The sequence below is a fragment of the Sphaeramia orbicularis genome, unplaced genomic scaffold (genome assembly GCF_902148855.1).
Source record: "Sphaeramia orbicularis unplaced genomic scaffold, fSphaOr1.1, whole genome shotgun sequence".
NCBI classification, from domain to species: domain Eukaryota; kingdom Metazoa; phylum Chordata; class Actinopteri; order Kurtiformes; family Apogonidae; genus Sphaeramia; species Sphaeramia orbicularis.
Genome location: NW_021941625.1, coordinates 178,074 through 190,814, shown reverse-complemented (window position 1 = coordinate 190,814; position 12,741 = coordinate 178,074). Strand labels below are relative to the sequence as shown.

Here is a 12,741-nt window from a genome sequence, read left to right as displayed (position 1 = left end):
GTGGAGGACAGAGAGGACGAGGACAGAGGTGGACACATCAGACTGTGTCTGTACACCGAATCCACCAATGGGCTTCCACTGTCCAGATGACGGACAGGCCTCTGGATGACGGACAGGCCTCTGATTGGAGTGCGTCTCAGGGTCGTCCTCCGTCCATGTCCTTTGTTTGTCTGTCTGGCCTGGTTTACCTGTTTACATCCAGAGGACCTGGTCCAGATGGTCCAGGTGGTCCAGATGGTCCAGGTGGTCCAGGTGGTCCAGATGGTCCAGGTGGTCCAGGTGGTCCAGATGGTCCAGGGTCAGAGGCTGAGATGCCCAACATCCTGATGTCCTATAACAGAACAAACAACAGCAGCATTTAGACACTGGGTCACACCTGTCCACCGTCACCATGGCAACCACCAACACCCCAACCATGTCAGTCCAACCAGGGTCAGTTAGACCAGGGTCAGTCAGACCAGGGTCAGTCAGACCGGGGTTAGTCCAACTGGGGTCCAGGTGCAGGTGCAGGTGCAGGTGTTGGGGTCGGCTTTGGACCATTAAACCTCTGTGTTTGTGACTGAACCTCTGTGGGTCAGACCTGGACCAGGTACCAGGACCTGCTGGTCCCACTGCAGGTCTTCAGTCTGTCTCAGGTAACTGTTGATTTTGTTCCTACGTCTCCATGACGACCTTTTATCAGAGAGCCAAACCAGTCCAGCTGAACCGACAACTACCAACAAGACCTGAGACTAGGGATGGGAATCGAGAGTTGGTTCTTTTTGAGAACCGGATCCCAGTAGCTCGATTCCTTGGAATCGTTTGCCTGCTTAACGATTCTGTTGATCCATTCTGCCTTCGTTGTGCATGTGCGATGATGTCACACGTACGCTGCATTGTTTTGGTCAGAATGTAGACAACATGGAGTAGAGACAGAAACGGACTGAACAGACCGCACCAGGTCCAAACAGACCACACCAGGTCCAAACAGACCACACCAGGTCTACACAGACCGCACCAGGTCCAAACAGACCGCACCAGGTCTACACAGACCGCACCAGGTCCAAACAGACCGCACCAGGTCCAAACAGACCGCACCAGGTCTACACCGACCGCACCAGGTCAAACAGACCGCACAGGTCCAAACAGACCGCACCAGGTCCAAACAGACCACCCCAGGTCCAAAACAGACACACACCAGGTCCAAACAGACCACCACCAGGTCTAAACAGACCACACCAGGTCTACACAGACCCGCCACCAGGTCCAAACAGACGCACCAGGTCTACACAGACGCACCCAGGTCTACGCAGACCGCCACCAGGTCTAACAGACCACACCAGGTCTAAACAGACCACACCAGGTCCAAACAGACCACACCAGGTCTCAAACAGACCACACCAGGTCCAAACAGGACCGCACCAGGTCCAAACAGACCGCACCGGTCTACACAGACCGCACCAGGTCCAAACAGACCCACACCAGGTCCAAACAGGACCACACCAGGTCCAAACAGACCGCACCAGGTCTAACAGACCACACCAGGTCTACACAGACCGCACCAGGTCCAAACAGACCGCACCAGGTCTACGCAGACCGCAGCAGGTCCAAACAGACCGCACCAGGTCTACACAGACCGCACCAGGTCCAAACAGACCGCACCAGGTCTACACAGACCGCACCAGGTCCAAACAGACCGCACCAGGTCCAAACAGACCGCACCAGGTCTACACAGACTGCACCAGGTCCAAACAGACCACACCAGGTCTACACAGACCGCACCAGGTCTACACAGACCGCACCAGGTCCAAACAGACCGCACCAGGTCTACACAGACCGCACCAGGTCCAAACAGACCGCACCAGGTCCAAACAGACCGCACCAGGTCTACACAGACCGCACCAGGTCCAAACAGACCGCACCAGGTCCACACAGACCGCACCAGGTCTACACAGACCGCACCAGGTCTACACAGACCGCACCAGGTCTACGCAGACCGCACCAGGTCCAAGCAGACCGCACCAGGTCTACACAGACCGCACCAGGTCCAAACAGACCGCACCAGGTCTACACAGACCGCACCAGGTCTACGCAGACCGCACAGGTCTAAACAGACCGCACCAGGTCTACACAGACCGCACCAGGTCTAAACAGACCGCACCAGGTCTACACAGACCGCACCAGGTCTACACAGACCGCACCAGGTCCAAACAGACCGCACCAGGTCTACACAGACCGCACCAGGTCCAAACAGACCGCACCAGGTCCAAACAGACCGCACCAGGTCTACACAGACCGCACCAGGTCTACACAGACCGCACCAGGTCTAAACAGACCGCACCAGGTCCAAACAGACCGCACCAGGTCTACACAGACCGCACCAGGTCTACACAGACCGCACCAGGTCTACACAGACCGCACCAGGTCCACACAGACCGCACCAGGTCTAAACAGACCGCACCAGGTCCAGACAGATCACACCAGGTCTACACAGACCACACCAGGTCTACACAGACCGCACCAGGTCTACACAGACCGCACCAGGTCTACACAGACCGCACCAGGTCCAAACAGACCACACCAGGTCCACACAGACCGCACCAGGTCCAAACAGACCACACCAGGTCTACACAGACCGCACCAGGTCTACACAGACCGCACCAGGTCTACACAGACCGCACCAGGTCCAAACAGACCGCACCAGGTCTACACAGACCGCACCAGGTCCAAACAGACCGCACCAGGTCCAAACAGACCGCACCAGGTCTAAACAGACCGCACCAGGTCTACACAGACCGCACCAGGTCCAAACAGACCGCACCAGGTCTACACAGACCGCACCAGGTCCAAACAGACCGCACCAGGTCCAAACAGACCGCACCAGGTCTACACAGACCGCACCAGGTCAAACAGACCGCACCAGGTCTAAACAGACCGCACCAGGTCCAAACAGACCGCACCAGGTCTACACAGACCGCACCAGGTCTACACAGACCGCACCAGGTCCAAACAGACCGCACCAGGTCTACGCAGACCGCACCAGGTCTAAACAGACCGCACCAGGTCTAAACAGACCGCACCAGGTCTACACAGACCGCACCAGGTCTACACAGACCGCACCAGGTCTACACAGACCGCACCAGGTCCAAACAGACCGCACCAGGTCTACACAGACCGCACCAGGTCCAAACAGACCACACCAGGTCTACACAGACCGCACCAGGTCTACACAGACCGCACCAGGTCCAAACAGACCGCACCAGGTCTACACAGACTGCACCAGGTCCAAACAGACCGCACCAGGTCCAAACAGACCGCACCAGGTCTAAACAGACCGCACCAGGTCAAACAGACCGCACCAGGTCCAAACAGACCGCACCAGGTCTACACAGACCGCACCAGGTCCAAACAGACCGCACCAGGTCTAACAGACCGCACCAGGTCCAAACAGACCGCACCAGGTCCAAACAGACCGCACCAGGTCCAAACAGACCGCACCAGGTCTACACAGACCGCACCAGGTCTACACAGACCGCACCAGGTCCAAACAGACCACACCAGGTCCAGCTGAACTCTGTCCAAGCTTCCATTTCTTCTGCAGGTGGACTCCCTCCAGTCTGCTCAAACGTCCACATGTGACTCATTTACAGGAGTGTCATGTATTTGATTCTCTACTCAGCGGTGCTTGTGAATGTAGCAGCAGAGTGAACACCAGGTCCAGTTCTGGTTCCAGTGTCGGCAACAAACTTTGTACCCAAATACAAGTTTGTGAAGGTAGAGGAAAGGAAATGAGGAGCACAACAACAGGAGACGAGCAGAGTGGGACCGGTTCCACATAGAGGAAATGTGGCAAGTAAAGAGTCTGTAGTTTGACTTTCACTGTACCCCCCCACCCACCTGTTTGGACTCTTTTATTCCTTCAGCCAATGAGAATTGATAAGGAATCGGAATCGTTAAATTCTTACGATTCCATCCCTACCTCAGACCATGGTTGGGTCTGCACCACATGGTTCACATTCTGGTCTTTAATCTGCAGACGCACAAACCAGCCTGGAAGTCACCCATTACACACGTCTGCAACAGCGCAGTTCCAGTGTGTCGTTGTGTGTAGTTGTGTGGTGTTGTGTGTAGTTGTGTGTATACACTATCTTGCCGTCATCCACATCGGACGACGCCCAGCGTTGCTGCCGTCTCAGTGGCTCCTCACAGGAAACAGAGGATTGTGGGTATTTCCTGTGTGACTCATTCAGCTCCTTCTGCTGTTGTTTGTTTGTTTGTTTGTTTGTTTGTGTTTGATGGTTTCAGTGAACTCAGGTTTTGTCGTGTTCTTCCATCGTACGTTGGTCCCGACCCTCAGATCTGACCTGTTGGACCTGGACCATAAGCTGCCCCTGGTGGGTCTGAGGTCTTACCTGGTTCAGGGTCTCCGTGGTTGGGGAGGACCTGGACCTGCAGTGCTGAGGACTGATCCGCCCTGGTCAGAACGCTCCAGCAGGTCTTCGGCGGAGGCGGACTTCCCGGAGCCCCGGGCTGACCCCGCCTTCCACAGGGCCCCGTCCAACTGCCGGGACAACCCGGACCCAGCCCAGGCTCTGAGACCCGCTGCCCAGCCGGTCCTCCAAACCCAGATCCAGGAGACACTGGGGGCTGTAGACCTGGACCTGAGGGGAACTGAGACCAAACAGAAGAGTCCATGAACTGGGTCTGCTGGATCAGGGTCTGGATCAGGTTTTTTAACTGATAGATGTTTTCTTGCACCTGAACCTCAAACCCACCGTCACATCCCCTCACAAAGTCCACCTGACACTGACGTAAATCCAACTACGACATCGTAAAACAACCAGATGATCGAACCCAAAAACAGTGAATGAACAGATGGTCTCACATAAAGACGTCACAACTTTAACCCTCTGGTATCCAGGTGTGCCTTTTACGCACACTTTGCACTTCGTGTTAAAAAACTTCATATTATTTTTACAATTTAAATCAAGTTAGAATTCAACAGTTGTTCATTTGTTCATGATCTTTAAATTCTGTCCACCAGCTCACATGTGCACATTGTAAACAAAAGACAATGACCAGACTAGCATCTGTCTGCCCAGTGTGCAGAAAACGCACAGTTTCTAACATCTGATCTGTGTGATTAGGACTGAGCTGGATTTAAAAATAAAATCTAATTACAGCAGTGAAATAAATCCATATATAATATTTAATAGTTGGATTTATAGGTGTGCATTTTACGCACACTTGGTGACAGATGTTAGTATTTTTGAACATTTGACCTAGCGCCAAAAATAATAATAATGCAAATGAACCAGTGTTGGAGTTAATCAGTGACATATGCCAGGATGAAAACATCTAAATATGTGATCCACTTTATATGGAGTAGATTGAAAAAAATTTGTTTGTGTTTTTTGCATCAAAAAAAGGTTTGTTTCCATTACAAACACAGCATTTAAAGGGTTAAAATGTGACAATTATTGAGTATTTGGTATTTTATTTACGGCTCAAGTTGATGAAATAGAAAAAAGTGTAAAAGAATTCAAAACAAACTGGATGAACATTTTTTTGACATTATTCCACAGGTGTGTGAAAAAGACACACCTGGTGTTCAGTAAGAGCCTGGTGGACGGGGTACCAGAGGATAAAGAACTAACACTAAAGGAGGACGTCCTGTCTGGGTCTGGGTCTGATATCTGGCTCTGGTTCTGGCTCTTACCTTGGTGGCAGGTGGGCTGGTGGTCTTGGACTGGTGACCCGACCCGGGTAGAAGAGGTTGGATCTGAAGCTGCGCGGGTGCCTCCAGGGGGCAGTGTGGAGCAGAGTGGGCGGTCCCCAGAGGAGCAGAGTGGGCGGTCCCCAGAGGAGAGGCTCCGGTCTGGGCCACAGTCCTGCAGGGACCACCGGCTGGACGTGGACCGGCCCGTGGAGTCTGACACCGGACCACAAGCCACCGTTAGCGACCCGCCCTCATGCCGATCCCACATCTCCCATCATGCATCTCACCACCTGAGCGGCTGTCGTCGTGTTCTGCTTGTACGTAGGCACTGCGAGGCCTCAGCCCCGCCCTGGTTCCCGCCTCGTCCCTCCTCGCTCCTCGTTTCCGCTCCACGTATTCGAACACAGCGTCCTGTTGAAGCTGTCGCAGGTCGGTCCTGGATGAGCCGCCGGGAGAGACTCCGCCCCCGACACAATTCGCCGCCAATTCGAACATCTTCCTTGTCGGCTACGCTCGTATCTGAGAGTGAGGACGACGGAGGAAAAACTCATGAATCATGTGGAACAGCTTCACCAGCGATGCCGCATGACCTTCAAAACTAAAACCGAATACATGAACGTCAGATTAAACCATGTGACCCGTCATTTAGTACCAGTCAGTTTTAAAAACATGTCGGTTAAATACAGTTGTGTTCAAAAACAACAGTCCAACATGACGAACCAGATCAATCACTGGTTTTGGTATAAATCATATAATTACATGGCAAATCCTTTACCAGTCGGTGTGGTAGAGTCTGAGAAACCCACAGAGCCAACACTCATGACACACAGACTCCTGAGTCTGTGGAACTGAAGAATCCAGCAAAAGGGGCGTGTTCAAAATAACAGCAGTGTGGCCTTCCATCAGTGAGGTCATTGATTATGTGAAGAAGCAGGTGTCATTCAGGCGGCCTTTATTTGAGGATGAAGCCAGCACATGTGGGACATGACATTGTGTCAGAAAACCTGAGACAGATGGGCCGTGCCAGACACCCGTTCAGAAGAACAGCGAGCTTTCATTCAAACGTTAACTGGAGAGGGGAAACATATAAAGAAGTGCAGAAAATGATGGGCAGCTCAGCTAAAACGATCTGCAATGTGCTCAGCTAAAACGATCTGCAATGCTTAAAATGGAAACCAAACCAGAGAGACGTGGAAGACAACAGAAGACTACACTGGAATGGATGGACCAAGAGCCGAATGGCACAGACGCAGCAAGGATCAGCTCCGGCAGATCAGAGACGGTCTGAAGTGAGGAGCGGGACAGTTCCAACACGTCTGTGTCGGGTGGATCTATGGGTAAGGCACCCCCACAAAGTCCCATGGTAAGAAAAAGACATGTGCTGAAGAGCAGAACAAACGGACTGACCTAAGGACAAATGGAGAGAAACATTCTGTGGACTGATGAAAGGCAGGACTGTTCTTTTTGGGTCCAGGGGCTGCAGACAGTTTGTCAGACGAGCCCCAAACACTGATTCCAGCCCAGTCCACTCTGCAGACCCTGAAGCCTGGTGGGTATGGGGCTGCTCCTCTTACATGGTGTGGGGCATATTTATCACAAACCAGGGATCATGGATCAGTTTGCTTCTATCAAATACTTGAAGAGATCCTGCTGCCTTATGCTGAAGAGGAAATGGCCTTGGAACGGGTGTTCAACAAGACAACGAGCCCCAAACACACCAGTAAACCAGCAGCATCTGGGTTCCAGACCAACAGAATGAAGGTTACGGAGTGGCCAGCCCAATCCCAGACCTTCATCCAATAGAAACCTTGTGGGGTGACGTCAAAAATGCTGTTTCTGAGGCAAAACCAAGAAATGCAGAGGAAGTGTGGAAGGCTGTCAGATCGTCCTGGGCTGGAAAACCTGTTTCCAGGTGCAGAAGGTGGTCGACTCCATGCAACTCAGATGTGAAGCACTTCTCAAAAACAGAGCTTATACAACTAAATATTAGTTCAGTGATTCACAGGAACGCTCAATCTGAAAGGTTTTTTCAGTTTATCGAGTAAATATTTGAGTTTGTAATGAAAATGCACACACTGCTATTGTTTTGAACAGTCCAATGAAATTTTTTCCTTGATTTTCTGTAAAGTAATTCAAATATTGATACATTTTTCTTCATGTTTTGATGTAACATATAATGTGCAGTGTTCCCAGTGAATGGAAATAAAATGTTATAGGATTTTGAGCTTTACTCACATTTGAAGAACACTGCTGTTATTTTTGAACACAGCTGCACCTGCGCTGTCCAAACTCTACCCACCGTCATGCAGATGCATTCTGGGTTTTTTACCTCCTGTTCGCCTGAAGAGGGCAGCGGTGTCGGCGTCGGACACCCCGACCCTCGTTCATGTTCTCCGGTTCTGAGTACGAGCGCTTCTTCTGCTCCGCCATCAGGCGCTTTCGTCCACAGATCCTCATCAGCGGAGGAGGTCCGACGGGCGGGACGCTGGGTTAGGGCGGGGGGGCTGGGCCCGCGGACCTCCGGACTGACCACATGTCGCTCCTTCGGGGTGTGAGGAGATGTGAGCGGAGGTGGAGACGTGGACGAGATGATGACGCCCTGAGGTTTGGGAAGAGTTTTAGGAGCTTTTTTCTCTAAGGAATGGAACTTGGCGGGGGACAGGAGGAGGTTGAGGGTACTGGAGGAGGAGCCCAGAGGTAGGAGGAGCAGGAGGTGAAGGGCTCCGGACGAGGAGTCCAGGTCTGTACGTCTGAAGGAGGTGGAGCGGAGGACTTTGGACTGAGCATCCTTCAGAGGGTCCTGGTAAGACCTGAATGAAGACACCAAATGAAGACCCTCAGAGACCAAAAGGAGTCCTGACAGCAGCTCAAAGACCTGATGAAGGTCCTGACCCCACAGAGACCCCAAGTTCAGACCTGGAGACCATCAACTAGAACAGGAGTCTGTAACCTTTATTATCAGTCAGTCATTTTGGCCCCTCCCTCTTCCACCAAAAAAAAACAGTCTGGAGCCACAAAAAAGAACAGAGCTTATAAACTTTTAAAAGTTTTCATCTTTTTTTTACCTTTATCTGTTCCAACCACTGAATACAACAAACAGAAGTGAAGTGTGGAATGGATTCTGGAGTAGGATTACTCTAAAAGTACACAGTAAAAGTAGTTCATAGTATTTGGGCTAATAGTATATGAAGTACTAATACCAAAATACCAAATTCATGAGGCACTTATTGGAAAAATGTATTTTATTCATCATTGAATTTAGTCTTAAAGTCTATTTCAGATGAAAAACACACTTTTGTATCTTGGAAAGGAATCTGTTGTAGGATTACTCCAAAAGTACACAGTACTCATACTCATACAGTCGCTCTATGAAAGTATGACTAACTCAAGACTTCCTCAGTTCCAGTTCTTCTGCTCCATATTCTCCCAGAAAACAGACAGAATTATGTGAGTAATACAGTTTACAAAGGACGGACAGACCCTCCGTCTGCGTCTGCGTCTTTAACCTCGAGCAGAAATGAACCCTTTCTGTTGTTGAAGGAACATTCACTCCATGCAGCTCATCTACTGGAACTGTCCAATGAGGAGAACACAAGAAAAACACTAGCGGCTGGACTGACCACAGTAAAGGGAGGAGCCACTATGAGGAGGAGGAGGAGACGCATGAGGCTGTGGAGACACAGGCTGACCACCACTGGACTAGAACCTGTCATCGGACTCGGACCTGTTGGTGGACTCACCTGTTTCTGGACCCATCTCTTCATGTTTACGGACTGACCTGTTGGTGGACTGACCTGTTGGTGGACTGACCTGTTGGTGGGCGTGTCTTGCGTGTTCATCAGTTCCTGGACGTCCTGCCTCCAGGGGCGGTCCTTGTTGACATCGTCCACTCTGCACACATCCAGGTGGAAGCTGCTGCGACTCCTCTGCAGAGCTGAACTGGGATCAGCTGACGTTCTGGAACACACATAGAACATGACCTCCATGGACTGGGGGACTGGACCAGAACAGTCGTCCTGCTGCAGCCTCCTCCTACCTGTGCGCCCCCTGGTGGTGGTTTCCTCCTCTGTAGCTCAGAGTCCTCTGGGCTTTACCTCCACTGGTACTCCTCTCCAGCATGTTCCTCAGGTCTTCTGCTCCACATGACGTGTTCTGAGATTTTTTCATTATCTTTTTGAAAACATGAACAAAAATGAGTGAACGAGAAGGAAAACAGAAGATCAGAAGACCAGCTGACATGTTTTATATCAGAAATAACGCAAATGTTAACCATTAGTAACTGGGGAACTGAAGTGTGAAATGGATGATCTTCAAATCAGGAAGCAGCTCATCAAATAAAAAGAATGTGAGATGGACGGATAGTTGACTTTGGTTTTGTCGGCTGACACCCTTTACATTAAGGACCAGAGCGGAACCAAGTTCTGATCCATGATGGAACCACAGACACCACTTGGCTCAAAGGTTCCCTGGTGGTGGATCACCAGGACAGGGTGGTCCCTTCCAAACCAAACCCATGGAGCAAAGGTTCTGGTGGGTCCAGTTTTAAGGTTCAACAGTCACATTCTGACTCGAACGAATGTGAAAAGTACATCCTATTCTGGGGGGGGGCAGTCCTGGTCCTTGAGGGCCGGGATCCTGCATGTTTTAGATGTTTCCCTCTTCCACCTGAAGGTCATTATCAGTCTTCTGCAGAGCTGGATGATAGGGTTATCATGTGAACCAGGTGTGCTGGAAGAGGGACACATCTAAAACATGCAGGATACCGGCCCTCGAGGACCAGGACCAGGACTACCCCCCCCCCTCCCCCCCCATTAAGGATGTCCATGTAAGGATGTCACTCTGGTACCAGTCTAGATAGTGGATCAGGAAACCCAGTCCCAGAAGGTCCACAGGTTGAACCACCTGTGACCCACCAGTGGTACCAGTGGTCTCTAATCCATGACCGGACCAGTCCCTCAGACCTGGTCTGAATGTGACGTGCTTCAGAGTTTGGGGTTTCTTACCCGGTGGTGGTTGGCCTTGGCGCTGTGACTGCGCTGTTTTACTGCTCGTTCTCGATGCTCAAACCGACTGACTTTCTCCAAAACCGACAGACTGCGAGCGGGTCCCTGGCCGGCGTCCACAAAACCGCTGTTACCTTGGCAACTACCGGTGGCGGCGGCAGCACCGAAAGGACCGTCGCAGCGCTGGACCTCGGCCAGAGCGATTTCCAGTCGAGTTAACGGGTGTTCTCGGTCTCGCTCCGTCTGGTCCAACGGCGGCTGGCGAGGAACTGCCGAGACGCCGCGGTGACAGGGAGAGGTGTGGACGGCAGAGGGGGCGGAGCTTGACGCTGAGGGTGGACAGGTAAGTGTGGAGGCGGTACCTGACCCTGAGCCACCCTGGAAGAGGACAGGGTCTGTGGGTGGACCTTAGGCTGGTCCAGGGACCTGAAGACAGGAACAGAAAAGGAATAAAAGGACTGAAGGAACGTCACAACCTCCAACACCAGCACCACTACCGACAAATACTGAATTATATCGCATGTCGCATTTTATTTCTAAGCACTCGGAAGAGACAAAAGCATATGCTCGAATTTGATTCATTGATTTGAGCTCAGCTTTTAAAACCGTCCAACCCCACCTGCTTCTGGAGAAGCTGAAGGACATGAACGTTAACACTACATTGATTAAATGGTTTTATTCCTTTTTAACTAATCGCACACAGCAAGTGAAGGTCAATCAGATACTGTCGGATATTAAACGCTGTAGTACAGGAGTACCTCAAGGCTGTGTGCTTTCACCAATACTTTTCACACTGTGCACCAATGACTGCAGGAAAGTACACCCCAACAACTGTATCTTTAAATTTGCAGATGACACAGCAGTTATGAGTGTTCTGCACAAGGACGTGGACTCTTCTGTGTACTATGACCAGATCAACACATTTATTACATCACAGGTGTCAAACATGCGTCCCGGGGGCCAAATCCGGCCCACCAAAGGATCCAATCCGGCCCACCAAAGGATCCAATCCGGCCTACCAAAGGATCCAATCTGGCCCGTGGGATGAATTTGTGAAATGCAAAAATGACACTGAATCTATTAACAGTTAATGGTATCGACATCATTTTAATTCAGGTTCCACATACAGTCCAATTAGATTTCACCTGGGTCAGACCAGTAAAATATGATCAGAATAACCTATAAATAATAACCCCAAATTTTCTCTTTGTTTTTTTGGTGTAGAAAAGTAAAATTACATGAAAATGTTTACATTACCAAACTATACTTTTACAAAAAACGTGAATAACCTGAAGAAATATGAACAAACGGAAATGTCTTAAGAAAAATAAATGCAATTGGACTAATATTCTGCCTGTTACTAAATGTTTAGTGTGATTGTAACGCACATGTGTAAATGATAAACCGAGGCAGAATATTGGTAAAATTTTACTTTTTTCTTAAGACAATTCAAGTTGTTCATGCTATTCAGATTTTTAAGGAAACTTTGCAGATGTAAACCTGATCAGAATAGAACTGTACTTTTTTCACTGGTATTATTTCACTGGTTCGGTCCACTGCAGATCAGACTGGACTGAATGTGGAAGTGAACTAACAGCAGTCTGACACAACTGCATGAAGTGGTGTGACGAAAAACATCTGGGTTTAAATGTGACAAAAACACAAGAGATGGTTCTAGACCTGAGACAAGTGGCCACACGTGAGCCAGTGGTCATCAAAGACTAGACTGTCCATCAAGTGACCACACATGAGCCAGTGGTCATCAAAGACCAGACTGTCCATCAAGTGACCACACATGAGCCAGTGGTCATCAAAGACCAGACTGTCCATCAAGTGACCACACATGAGCCAGTGGTCATCAAAGACCAGACTGTCCATCAAGTGACCACACATGAGCCAGTGGTCATCAAAGACTAGACTGTCCATCAAGTGACCACACGTGAGCCAGTGGTCATCAAAGACCAGACTGTCCATCAAGTGACCACACGTGAGCCAGTGGTCATCAAAGACCAGACTGTCCATCAAGTGACCACACATGAG

General features: G+C 50.4%; 1 protein-coding gene across 1 annotated transcript in view; it reads right to left on the bottom strand.

Annotated features, from left to right (window-relative positions):
* Positions 1-180: 180 nt before the first annotated feature.
* LOC115416574 (protein Shroom3-like) overlaps positions 181-12,741 on the bottom strand; it is a 38,209-nt gene continuing 25,648 nt past the window's right edge. Inside the window, 13 exon segments of the mRNA XM_030130386.1 lie at positions 181-331; positions 4,392-4,454; positions 4,457-4,650; positions 5,699-5,911; positions 5,989-6,200; positions 6,202-6,217; positions 8,028-8,076; positions 8,078-8,215; positions 8,217-8,508; positions 9,509-9,655; positions 9,735-9,868; positions 10,702-10,835; positions 10,922-11,127. Coding sequence (XP_029986246.1) covers positions 185-331; positions 4,392-4,454; positions 4,457-4,650; positions 5,699-5,911; positions 5,989-6,200; positions 6,202-6,217; positions 8,028-8,076; positions 8,078-8,215; positions 8,217-8,508; positions 9,509-9,655; positions 9,735-9,868; positions 10,702-10,835; positions 10,922-11,127 — 1,945 coding nt within the window. The 3' untranslated portion in view covers positions 181-184.